This window comes from Metarhizium robertsii, assembly GCF_000187425.2.
Source record: "Metarhizium robertsii ARSEF 23 chromosome Unknown MAA_Scf_6, whole genome shotgun sequence".
In the NCBI taxonomy this organism is placed as follows: Eukaryota; Fungi; Ascomycota; class Sordariomycetes; order Hypocreales; family Clavicipitaceae; genus Metarhizium; species Metarhizium robertsii.
Genome location: NW_011942204.1, coordinates 1,048,716 through 1,062,045, shown reverse-complemented (window position 1 = coordinate 1,062,045; position 13,330 = coordinate 1,048,716). Strand labels below are relative to the sequence as shown.

General features: G+C 51.3%; 2 protein-coding genes across 2 annotated transcripts; both read left to right on the top strand.

Annotated features, from left to right (window-relative positions):
• Nucleotides 1-4,850: 4,850 nt before the first annotated feature.
• MAA_06510 (Major facilitator superfamily domain, general substrate transporter) lies at nt 4,851-6,838 on the top strand (the record flags this gene model as incomplete). Its single annotated transcript, XM_007824508.2, has 6 exons — nt 4,851-4,944; nt 5,007-5,316; nt 5,376-5,434; nt 5,490-5,529; nt 5,583-6,119; nt 6,172-6,838. 6 exons carry the CDS (start codon nt 4,851-4,853, stop codon nt 6,836-6,838), a joined length of 1,707 nt encoding a protein of 568 aa, XP_007822699.2.
• Nucleotides 6,839-9,220: 2,382 nt separating this feature from the next.
• Nucleotides 9,221-12,546, top strand: MAA_06511 (N-terminal binuclear Zn cluster-containing protein; the record flags this gene model as incomplete). The annotated part of the gene is made up of 4 exons (XM_007824509.1): nt 9,221-9,561; nt 9,736-10,605; nt 10,672-11,614; nt 11,680-12,546. 4 exons carry the CDS (start codon nt 9,221-9,223, stop codon nt 12,544-12,546), a joined length of 3,021 nt encoding a protein of 1,006 aa, XP_007822700.1.
• Nucleotides 12,547-13,330: the final 784 nt, after the last annotated feature.

Genomic DNA, 13,330 nt, shown 5'->3' with positions numbered 1-13,330 from the left:
ATCATCTCAAGGAGATGGGACACTTCAAACAGTTCAAAAAGAGCAGGGATGCAAATTATTTTACAACTACCAACAGGTGTGAAAGCAACAGCCAAAACCATGTTTCAAGCCGGGTCGGCGTGATTAAGCAGAAAATCGACCCATTGTCATTTTCCGCAAATTCTACCACTGTTTCAAGTCCAAAAGGGGGGGTTGCTCTCTCTGCAACTGCCAATCCAAGTGGATGCTTGTTCTGGAATGTCTGCAACTCGGACCTCTGGGAACCACCAAGTATTACCAGCCAGCCAGCCCTGCACACAACAGATGGACAAGGCTGGCAATGATGACATGTGGGGAAAAAAGGGGGAAGGGAAGGGAGCACCGTTCGCCACGCGTCCAGCTTGACCTCGCCTTGTTCCAAATCCTTCACAACGGCGGCTAGATAAAGTACCATGACCGGTACCTCTCCTGTGGTGGAGCTCGATGCAATTCCGGCACTCTTCCGCAGCGACCCAAAGCATCGGACCAGAATGGGGGCCCATTTAAGCCAATCCACTGCTTGATAGCCTGGTCACCAAGGGTCCAAAAGAATCAACCCATGTCAAAATCTGCTCCTACAGCATGTGGCACCCCCTGGCAGATTTTGGCGCATGACTAGCAGGCGAAAGCTGCCCCATTTGAGATCCAGATTTCTGCGTATCCTCATAGTGTCTGTCACCCCTATTATAGTCAACCACGGCGGTGATTAACACAATACGAGGACGGTTAGCAAGCTTTGATGCCACATGGCACTCACCCAATCCTCAATCCGGAGCTAAATCAAGCATGCGGCGCCATTTGGCACGCCAGACTAGATCCCATGCGAACTATCTCGCAATCAAGCATGAGACGCGAAACGCCGTTATGGTTCGGTGAACTACGTGAAGGTCGTTGAGGATTCTTCTGTAAACAGCACTCGCTCTTACGCAAATCTTATGAAGTGAACTAGAGCAAAAATTTACCTGGCGTCCCGGGCGATTCAACAATATAGTCAATTTCGGAATTTGGACCACACAGGCAGAGAAAGGTCGGAACAACCGTCATTGGCTCCTCTTCACATCAGTATTCTCTATGCCAAGTTGGATCATTGCCGTTGAACTTTGCTCACATGCAATTATTGTCCGTACGTAGATTGTCTATCGTGGGACCATTGCGCAATGTCTGGGTGTTGCTGGATCACCGGTGTCGGATAACTCGATCAACATACAGAGACGCCATGGATATGCACATCAGGGAATACCCATTTGTGCACGGGTTTTTCCTGGGGCATGCTGGTGTTTTCTTGTGCTAGTCAGTATTCTAGTCACATCGGCTGTTCGCATTTGGGAAATCAGGCTCTCCTTCACTATTCTTATGATTTTGGACTGTTGTGGTAGTTGACACTAGCATTTTACAGGGCACCCGGGTTATATTATAGATAAGCAATATTGTTTTGGTGGCCCTCGCGTTGCACATTCATGCCAAGGCGAGTTTGTATGAGGAATACTTGCGACTTGCCAGATTTACTAATAAAGTAGTAGTGTTAGCATTCCCGCTCTATCTCAAGGTATACCTGATCGGATGGTCGAATAGACCTCTTGTCTCGGACTGAAGTCTTTCTTTCAGGGTTTGGCAAACCCTTGTGGTCACGCTGAGATATCCGCAATGCGGCTCAACGAGACATTGCGTGAGGTACATGGCATGTCCCAATTATAGACAGTTGTCATGTAACAACTACGTCACGCGGGGCTTGCAGGATTTGCCTTCACCTACATACCGCCTCAGATGCGACTTGAAGCGGATACTATTCCTCACCGAAGGCAATCATATGCACATGTGTCATGTGCTAGAGCTGCATGCTCGTTCTACCGCTTCATTCGACAAAACAGCGAGGGCCATTGCGCCCGAGGCACAATACCAGCCTTAAATAAGCGCTCTTTCCGAAGGTTTAAACGTTGGATTAATCCAGTGCTTATGACGTCTAGCTGTTAGGCATCGGATTGGGCGCCTGCGACGTTGCTTCCTCTGTTCGCTGTGGCCCCCATCACTGCTGGCCATGGCTTTTCAACTTACTACGTATCAGTTGCGTAACCGAAGGCCTCCACGTTTCTGATGAATATTAAAGGGAGTACCAAGAAAATTAAGTCTGACGCATGCAAAAACTGCCAAAGGGTAAGGTAGTTGGTATGCACCTGCTGGCAAATCTAATTCGCAGATTGCAGAAGCTGGTGTATTTAGAGGGTCATGGCGGTCGCCAATAACATTTTCACATCAAAAAGGCAGAAAGGGACAAGGAGAAGCAAAGACGATGACAATGATACTTCCTGTCGATCTCAGTCTCGGGACGCGCATTGGATGCCTCAATCACTGGACGAATACTCCGTACGGAATAATAATTACCAAATGTTATTCGCATGGCGCGTTTTCTTTGTTCTTGAAAAGAAAAGAAAAAGAAAAAAAGAAAACCAAACAGTTGTATCGGCTGGCCATTTTAGGTTGTGGAAATGAAACCGCAATTACTGGAAGCATGAGAGGCCCAGGGTATTTAACCAGCCATGACTGATTTCCTTTTTCTCCGTGTTAGGGGTACAAGGACACGCGACGAGCTCCGGGCGATCTTACAACACGAACACCCCAGGCTCATCGGATGTGCCGTGTTATACATCCGTTCCAAGAACAAGTTTTTAAACAAGGGAAGAAAAAGAAACTTGACAGAAGCAAAAACGCGCCATCAGTACATATTGTATGGTGTGGCTCAACAATCCAGACAGGGCAGAGTCCAGCCCTAGAGGACATCCGCCTGAGGTCTTAGGCGACCGTTAACGGATCGTCTTCTCTCCCCCACCCCAGTCGTCAACTAACTCATCGTGGACTAATAAGACGTCAAGAACGGCTGTGACACTTTGCAGCTCAGTAGCGGCGCCTACTTGCTTGACAACTCTCAAGGCGATAATAGGCGGTGTCGCCAAGTGGTCACCAGATGCCCTCTGGAGCACCTCACGGCATGGATTTGGCGTTGTGTTACCCGAGCCAACTGGAGGGCTTGTCTTGTTGTACAGTGCTCATCCAGAGTCGATGGTGAAGATGTCGCCCGCCGCCAATCATGTCATGGTACAGCACAGAGCGATCACGGTATCAGAGCTTTACAGACCATGGATGGGGTGCTTTTTATGCTTCGGCATGCTAAACAATCCAGTAGGGCAACTGCGATAGAAATCCGGACAGAACAACTGGGCGCCAGACACAGATGCGCAGACAGGCAGATGTGCAGATACGCAAATGTTCAGACGGTCTCGTTCGCCGGGGGGAACATGACAAGAAAATGGGAAAATAATAAAAAGAGACAAGAAAATAATCCACGGCTTGGTTCCCTTGTGTCGTGGGCAGCTTGGGCTGACTAGGCTCGTCACCGCCATGCTCTCTCTCCATGCTCTCCACCTCTGGCTCATCCTACCCCTGCCTCACTGCGTACTTTTGATGTGAGGATGACAATGGCTCGAAAAAGCCGGGGCACAGAAACAACGCTCGACTGGCGAGGTCGAAGAGGGGAGGTACTTGGGAGGTACCAGAGGCGCTGTGCCAGGTAGCCTCTGCAAAGCTGGGACCGCGCTGTTGGCTCAATGCTCCAAGCCCGGCGTACAATAGTATTTTGAGTCTTCAGCCGTGGCCTTGGCTGACAATCTGCTAGACACAAGGGCCAGTTGACGCTCCCCGGCAGCTTGAACAGGGGCCACATGTCGGCTCAGGTTTCCTTCTGTCTGGCTCGCCCCTGCAAGCTTGAACCCAGCATGAGCCCGGCTAGTACCTAGCGAATGTACCTAGGGTGCTAGGGACTGGGTACAAGTAGGCAGAGTCATACTACGGAGCTGTACTCCGTACCCGTCGACCCCATCCGCCAGGCCTGTCACCAGTTGATCACTTCATATTGCATTGTGTCAGAGGGCCAGACCAGAAGCAGAAGCCAAAGGGCTGGACACGATACAGTACATGACATACCTACACCCCTCCCCTGCACCGCACGGGTAGTTGTGCTTTGTACGGAGTAGAAAAGGCTCCAAAGCCCCACGCACGGCCCAATGCTGTGCCCCCTGGTCCGGGATTGGTGGGCGACACTTCGCCGCATCACTCTACGTACATACAAGACTTGATACCTGTTAGTGTTGGATGGACAGCTTAGAGGGGAGATCAAAGCCTCTTTGCACGTTTGCTTTCTCTGGCTCATGTCACCGCCCGTTCTAACTAATCCGGTGCCAAACTTAGCCCAGCCCAATGGGTACCGAAATGGGCCTCGTTCGCTTATTATCCCGGAGGGGGCCGGGGGGCTTGCACCATCTTTTGTTTCTTTGCTGTGAAGAGACATCTGGAGTCTTGAGTCGACTTCGACTAAGAACTTATATGTGTATCCACTCCCGCTCTTCCGCTACTCCTCGTCTCTCTTCTCTCGCACTCCTTTGCCTTGGTGTTTCTGGCTTCATATTACTATGTCTAATCACCCGTCCTTGGTTATTCCGTCTTCAATCTCATCCTGACAAGAGAGCCTTGTTTGGATCTTACTCTTTCTGCTGATTCAAACTGGCACCTCCGCAATCCGCGTACAACATAGCTTATACTATCCAGACTTGCCTATTCGGGAACGAGAGCACAATTCATCCTCCACGCACTCCGTTGGAGAAAGTTTTAAATCCATCAATCAATGAAAAAATCGGCCTTGGAATTATTCACTTATCGTTACAATACAATCACTCGCAGCCGTGCTTGTGCTACTGTGTCCCAAGTAACGCCGAGTTTGCTTTACCACAAGAACGGACCGCGTCACTGTCTTTACTAAAGAGACTCAACTTGCTCAAGAAGCCATGGTGAGGGGGCAACCGTATGCCACAGCAGGCCGCAATGGCAAGAACGGCAATGCGATGCCGCCATTTCCCACTAGGCAGATGTTTGTATTAGGTATGAAAGATTGCAGCAACCTGACCGACGTGTTTGTGGCCCGTACTGACGCACTTGGATAGCCTGCTGCAGAATATGTGAACCAATTGCATTCATGTCCATATTTCCTTACATCTACTACATGATTCAGGACTTCCATGTCACCGATGATCCTAGCAAAATCTCAGTCTATGCGGGAATGGTCACCTCAGCCTTCACTTTGGCCGAGTTTGCGACTGGAGTCTTATGGGGCAAATTGAGTGATAAGATCGGGCGGAAGCCTGTCTTGCTGCTTGGCCTGTTAGGAACAGCTCTAAGCGTTTTGGTTTTCGGATTTGCGCCAAACCTACCCGTGGCTCTTTTCGCTCGAGCACTTGGTGGCCTTTTAAATGGGTGAGTTGCGTAGTTGCCCTACTTCAATTTTTGACTCTCTACTGACACCACTCTCCCAGGAATATCGGTGTATTGCAAACAACAGTTGCAGAGCTCGTGACAGTCAAGGAACAGCAGCGTGAGTCGAAGAGTCGAACCCAAGATTGTGCGGGTGCTAATGTGAAGCATTATAGCTCGGGCCTATACCATAATGCCAATGGTTTGGTGTATCGGGTAAGTTCAGGTTACAAGTCGACATGACAAAGGAGATTTCTGACGTTTCCCAGTTCAATCATCGGTCCAATGATTGGTGGTGCGCTTGCTCGACCTTGCATCAGCTACCCAGACATCTTCCCTCCAGGCACCATTTGGGATCGCTATCCATACCTGCTTCCTAATCTCTTCAGCGCCGCCACTGTCTTCGTGGGCGTCATTATCGGCTTCTTATTTCTGGAGGAAACGCATACGGCAAAGAAGCTGCAACGGGACGCTGGTCGCGAGCTGGGTGATCGACTTGTTGATTTGATTGCCAAAGTCCCCCTCTGTGGGAGACTCGGCCGGCCTGCCGAGAAGAAAAGTCTCTTGGTGGACAATGGTGTGATGGGATACAACACCACAAGCACTGGCAGCTCCGGCTTATCAGAGGCGGACGAACCCTTGCCAGTATACCAGAGCAGAGAGAGTTCTCCGAATCTAGGACCACAATCAGACACAAACCCCGAGGCTACCTCTGACTCTGGACGTGGCGAATTGGAAAATAGGCCATTAGTTATATTTACCAAGCCGGTCATTATGAACATCATGTCCTATGGCATCCTCGCATTGTGAGTGGATTTCACCTGTTGACGCACAGTACGTTGCTAATTCATTCTGTAGCCATACAATGACTTTCGATCAGCTCTTTCCAGTATTTCTGAGCACAGAGCCTCCGATAAATGGGCCAACGGTTGAACTTCCCTTCAAGTTCGTTAATGGTTTTGGCCTCGATACTAAAACGATTGGCGTCATTATGTCGGTTCAAGGAATATATTCGCTCTTTTCGAACTACATGATTGTAGCCCCAGTTACGACTCGGCTTGGATCCCTTCGTCTATTCCGAATGTTGGCCTTTTCATACTTCGCGTTGTACCTCGTTACACCATATTTAGTTTTGCTTCCGCAAAATCTCAGGATGCCAGCTATCTATATCTTGGTTATCTGGAAGTGCACGTACGCAACCATGGCGTACCCGAACAACGCAATTCTGCTGGCAAACTCGGCTCCAACGAAGGAGGTTCTAGGTACTATCAACGGCATCGCAGCCTCTACGGCCAGTCTGTGCAGAGCTCTCGGCCCAACCGTCTCCGGTTTCTTGTATGCTGCTGGATTGCATACCGGCTACTCTGGTTTGGCCTGGTGGTTCAGCGGGGTGGTGACTTTGGTCGGAGCTTATCTGAGTTCCCAAATTTCTGAAAATGGATCGCAGGCCACAGGAGTAGGAAATGATGATCCTCTTCTGGACGAACGATTGCTCGATGATTACGATGACAACGACGTTGTCTGATACCTCATCTTTTCGAAGAAAAAAAATATGCCTCGAGGATCGAATTCTGAGTCTTTTGTCTGCTCCATTTTTATTTTTCCTATACACAATTCCTTCAATCTGCAACATTTAGGAGACCACCCGTATACCCGCCTCGGCATTTTTACTCTTTCTTCCCACTACATTTCTCCTTGTCGTCTAAACCAGAATTAAGGTTGGCGTTTCAGGACGTTCTCAGAAACCACGGTTATATTTGGTAGCATAGACTTTTTTTTTTTTTTCAATCATGAGACGACCAGATCCCTCGCAGAATATTAGGCTCGAGCTACCTCTGGAGCCATTTTGCTTTCTTTTCTTTTTCTCCCCCTTTTCTCAGGTTCAACATGTGGCTCGGCTCATGTTTGTCGCCCAGTGGTTTTAAAGTACGATTATTTATTTCATTTACCGGCAACGGTAATCTCTGTCATCGTGTTAAAATGCATTTCTACTATTTTCTCTCCTGTCGCCTTTTCCCTTTTTGTTTCATATACAGACTGGAGGTTGATATATGACCCGAGGGATGGCAACGTCACTCAGGGCACACCTGGCGTTGCACGGAACGGTAATGAATGGGATTTTGCATAAACTTGGGGCTATCTTACGAGTTTCGAGATTTGGATTTTGCATGACTGCGGCATTGAGCGTGGGTACTCAGGATATGGTGGTGAGATGGGAGCGGAAACTCCCGGGCTTGAGTTTAGAGATGTGAGCGCATTTACAGGAATGCATAACAAATACCCCATGATGATTGGATATGAAATTCTGGCTTTAATGTTTTTGCACGTATACGCGTTAGATAAATTGCTTGCCTTGCCGACTATTTGAGTGTTGTATGTACACGTACGTACAAACAAGTCCATTAGTCCTGTCAAGTCTCCGGCGGCTGTATGGGAGGATGCGCGGAAGAGGGCGCGGCAGACGGGCCAATGAAACAAGGCACTAGCAAAACAGGCAGAATATGCATTTAAGGCGAATGTAGGAATATTTACCAAACCCCATGGCCGCCCCGAGAGGATAAAAACCAGCGGGGGGGCTACGGAGTACCAGGCAACTCAAGGTATTATTGCATGCGGAGTACGGAGTGCCGATGACGGCCTGGTGCGACCTCTATTCAACACCCGAATGGATTCGCCCCCACAAGCGTCAAATGGATTTTCTTGTCTGATGGAACCATTTATTATGCTTACTGCACTCGGTCGGTACATGTGTACTCTGAACCTGAGTACTACTCTGGCAGGCATTAATAAATGTACATGTTGTTATCGATGCACTCCACACTTTTCCCCACGGGAACTCGTGGAACGGGCCTCGACGGGCCATGGCTGCAGAGAAGCACAGTCCGTCGCTTACCGAGGACGGGCCAAGAATAAGCAGGCAGGCGGCCGTCGCTGACGGAGCACATTGGCCGTAGGTGAGCCTGATTGAAGCCGTCGAGCTGGTAACAAGAGGGCCAGGGCGGGCTCGGCAACGGCCCAAGATTCAAGCAAGATTGACAGCAAAGGCGCGTCTCAGCTGCAGCCGCGCAACATTGTACATACATTGCACATATGTACATACCTAAAGTATGTATGTGCAAGTTTCCTCGGCCCCGGAGTCCCGGCCGCTTCTCGTACAAATTCTCCGTCATCCGCGTTTCCTGCCATCTCCATCTCCGTCTCCATCTCGACCAATTCCACGGCCATTGGCTGTCGCACGAGTCAAGGTCCAGCTGTTGCTTGGCCACCGCTCCACAACCTGAACCCAGGGCCTCGTCCAAATAGCAGTTGGCGTCTTGGAAAGCTCACTAGCGTCTGGCCGACAGGGTCCAAAGTTGGTTCCTATCTTTCCGCGCAGCCATCCTTCTTCAGGGTCTGGTGTCTGGACGCCGGGTCGCAGCCATCATCCAGGCAAGAAGACATTTCACAACTTCACGACACTCTCTCGGTGTGGGCATGTGCACATTTGCATTTGCACTTGCACTTGCACTTGCACATTGGCACACGTGCGCATTGTGTTTGGCCAGAAACAGGTAAGCGGCTCGGCTTACACTTGGCACTTTTCTCCCTCTCTCCATCTCTCTCTTTCTCTCGCTGCCTCGTCTCGCCCGGCGCCAAATCCCAAGTCGTTGTACTTTTGGCAAGTGCGACCTGGTTTGACACCCCGCCATTGCCGGCACTTTCACCAGTCAACCCCAGAACCCGAGCTCTCGAGTGCTACCTCGAGCTAACGCGCGCATGTCATCTTGGAACATTAGGACATCCTGCGCCGCAAGAAGAACCCGTCCGCCACATCATCATCACCAAACTTTGGCCTAGATCTCCTAATCCTTCACATCTTCCTCGTCTGCCCGTCGCGGCGGCACACGTCGCAGGGGACCTTGCAGCCATGCCATCGCCTGGCTCTCCGTCTCCCGGTCACCAACAAGGGACAAAACGGCAGCGACAATCCTCTTACGATGCCGCATCGGATCGCAACAGCCAAACAAGCCCGAGCGAGCAGCTCGCCGGTGATGCCAGCCAGTCAGCCGCCGGCCCTGCCAATGCTGCTAATGCCGGCCCTGCAAAGGGTGGTCAAAGCAGCAACTTTCGCAATGTGAGCGCCTGCAACCGGTGCCGCCTACGTAAGAATCGATGCGACCAAAAGTTGCCCAGCTGTGCGAGCTGTGCCAAGGCTGGTGTTGCCTGTGTTGGTTACGACCCTATTACTAAGAAAGAGATCCCTAGAAGGTACGTATGTGAATTCCCGGACATCTGGCGATATGTCCAAGTACTAGATGCCCAGGTATCTGGGTAGCTTGGGCCAATGATGCTTGAAAATCAAGTCTTGAAGCTCCGTGGCTTCGGGCCCAGGGACGTCGTATCATGTTTTCCCGATGATGATGCTAACCTACTCGCCCGTAGCTATGTCTTCTACTTGGAAACTCGAGTGGAGCAGCTCGAGAAGCTGCTCGTCGCCAACAAGATATCTTTCCCACCGGCAGAGAATCTTGAGCTGTGCTCGCGGCCCTCGGCTGATGCTGCGAGCACCCTGTCTGCAACGGATAGTGGTTACTCGGGCCAGTCTGAGTCTGGTGACCGCGCACATCCCAGACAGCACCATGCGTTGGAAGCGCTCAAGGCAAAGAAGGCTCCTCAGAGCCCAGCATTGGCCAGCATTATCAGCCCGCCAAAGGCTAGATCTCTTGCCTCGGCATCTGGCGTTTCTTTTGCGCGCGTCGTCTTTGCTGCCGTTCAATATTCCGTATCCGAGCAGACAGGTTCCGCAGAGCGTAGCGCAGGTCGTAAACAAAGTGTCAGCGGTGCCTCTGCCTCCATGAGGGATTCGTTCTTCGGCCTTCATACTCGGCCTACCATCCGGCCGGCACCTTTCCCCAAGAAGGAGGAGGGTCTGCGTCTGGCTACACTGTACTTTGAGCACGCTAATCCTCAAATACCCGTCCTTCATCGCGTAGAGTTTATGCAGACGTTTGAAAAGGCTTACAAGAATGCCTCAAAGGGATTGACTGCTCGCGAGCTGTACATGATCAACATGGTGTTTGCCATCGGATCTGGTGTTATTCTTGGGGAGCCGATGAGGACACCTGCGCCGGCAAATCCCAGATTGCCACTTGATCAGGCTCAGGGCGCCTGTCAACCAGAAGAGTATCATGCTAGCGCCATTGTACATCTGGAGGAATGCCTGAGCACAAGTGGTGGCTACTTGGAGGTCCTTCAGGCCGTATTGCTGCTTGCGAACTTTGCGCTATTGCGACCAGTGCCACCGGGACTATGGTACTACTGACTTTTGAAAATTTGTGTTTGCCCTTGTCGTCACTTTGGCTAACCTTTATGGTGCAGGTACATTACTGGAGTGGCTGTACGGCTGGCTGTAGATCTGGGTCTTCACCATGAGGATGGAGGAGATGGAGATGCAATTCCATCAGAGCCAACTGCCGATCCCCATGCTGCTCAGGCTGCCGAGATTCGCGACGGCAGTGCTCAAGACCGTGGCCGACGACATTGGATTCGTGACTTGCGACGACGCCTGTGGTGGTGCACATACACCTTTGATCGACTAGTCAGCACGTGTGTTGGTCGACCATTCGGTGTCAGCGACGAAATCATTACAACTGAGCTACCTTCGCTCCTTGACGACGAATACATCACCCGGAACGGATTCTTAGAACCTCCAGAAGGCGACGACCACCCCAGCTACAAGCATGTGGCGCACCATTACTTCCGCCTGCGACTACTCCAATCCGAGATTCTGCAGGTCTTGCAGCACAACCAGGCACAAATAGCACGAGCATCAAACGCCAACCAGGCCAAGCTGTACCCAGAAATGCGCTCTCACCTGCCTTCGCCCTTCCTAGTGCACTTTGATTCATTCCGATCATGGCGCGTGGATATCGATAGAAGGTTATATTTATGGAAGGTGTCTGCACCAACGAGAGAAGAGACTGGGGTGGCATTCTCAACTGAATTCCTCGAACTCAACTACTGGCAGGCTATCATCCTGCTCTATAGACAAAGCTTGAGCGTGCCAGCCATGTTTGAAGGGGAGTATAACACTTCTGATGAGGTCAACAGTCCGACGCCTTTTACTGCGGAACTACGTGAGGATGAGGACGGCATCTATCTCAAAGTTGCAGAGGCTGGACAAAAGATCTTGCGCATTTACCGGCAGCTTCATCTCAGCGGATTGGTCAGCTATACCTACCTATCAACTCATCATTTGTTCATGGCTGGCATTTCGTACCTGTATGCCATTTGGCACTCACCGGTAGTACGAAGCCGCTTGGTACGTGTGGATTGATGCACATCCAAAAACCTCGCTTGAACTTGACCCGACTAACCACGCGGCAGAGCATGGAAGAAGTCGATTTTACCGTTTTAGCAGCCAAATCGGTCTTTTCTGACATGGTTGATAAGTGTCCGCCGGCTGAGACATGTCGGGATGCCTTTGAGCGAACAGCCAAGACAACAATCAAGATGGCTAGCTCCAGTGGTGGGTTCGGCGTGCCGCCCCAACAGCCGCGGCGACAGCGCAGGGAAACGATGCCGTGGACAAGTACCCAGGACGGCTCGTCCATGAAGCCTCCGACCCGCGCTCATCGGCATCGCCAATCGGAGGCCGCGCCTTTTCAGTTTGACCTATCGTTGTCAGACGGCTTATCGTCTCCAAGCATGTCCAACGCTGGAGACATGGCCGCTCAGCATACTCCCCCACTCGGAAAGACTAGTAAAACCTATGATAGCGATGCATTCATGAGTGGTCAGGGTGCAGCTCGTAGTGGCCCTAGCCCCAGCGATGCAATGAGCCAGGATGATGGAGGATCCTCTATTGACCCGTCTCTGGTGCCTTCGACTCCCACGACACGACGCAGTGCGCCGCAGCATGGAGCGTCCGGCGGTTCCTTCCTAGGCCAGCAATTCGGTCTGCAAGGATCAATGGACTACCCCGACGCACAAACCATGGAGTTTTTGAACAACCTTGGTGCAACTCCGAATGGCGATATAAACGGCGTCGACCAGGCACACATGGATTTAGGGTTCGGAATGAACTGGGATGGCATGCATACCGAGTACGGGGACGGACAGCAAATCAATCCATTTGATACCTTCTTTTTCGGTGGCCAGCAGGGCAGCGGAGGCGTTGGCAACAACAACGAAGACGATAAAAACAACAATGACAGCAGCAACGGCAATAGTAACAACAGGAACAACAATTGAAGTTGCTTTGAAGGACGGGAAACTCTAAAACAGGAAGAATATTGGGCGACGGCATTTTTTATACATGGTGGTTCGGCGCAAGTATCTTGCAGGCCTCTCTGCGACGGAGACGAGCCTGTATTTTATATATACCCCTATGGAATCAGATGGTTGGTTGTACAGCATTGAACAGCGTGGTCGGGTCGGCGTGTGCCTCCCCAAGAACAATGGCCCTTGTTGCATTTCAAGGCGTTGCATGGGGTCTGCCTGGTGTTTAATTTGGCTTGGCGAGGATGAAACTGGGGCGTTGAGCATGTATTTGTATGTAGAATGAGATGTGAGAAGCTAAAGTGTCTATGAAATGGAGTCGCAATCAAGTACAGAATAAAGCGCCATCCAACGAGAAACGCTACACAAGGAGACAAAAATATCGTAACATCATAGCTTCAGGTTTTCACCAAGACGACTGGCGATGCCAAATTGCCGCCTTCATCCAAGAGCAAAAGACGGCAGGGACTCGCCGCAAAATACTATTTCCAGCAGTGTACCGAGTACCGTATGTCGGCGTCTGTTCGGCCAAGGAAAGGCCCAGGCCTAGCTGTACCTCCTGCTCCTCCTCTGGTCGTCACTCCTGCGGCGACTGCTGTGCCGGCTCGACCTCCGCCTGCTCCCGCGCCTGCTCCGCCTCGGCGGCTCGTGCTCCTCAATCACGACCACCTCGTCCTCGAGACGGCCCCCTGGCCTCGGGCGGGCTGGGGCTGCTGCCCTCGGCGGCGGGGGCACATTGACGGCCACGGGGGGCGGC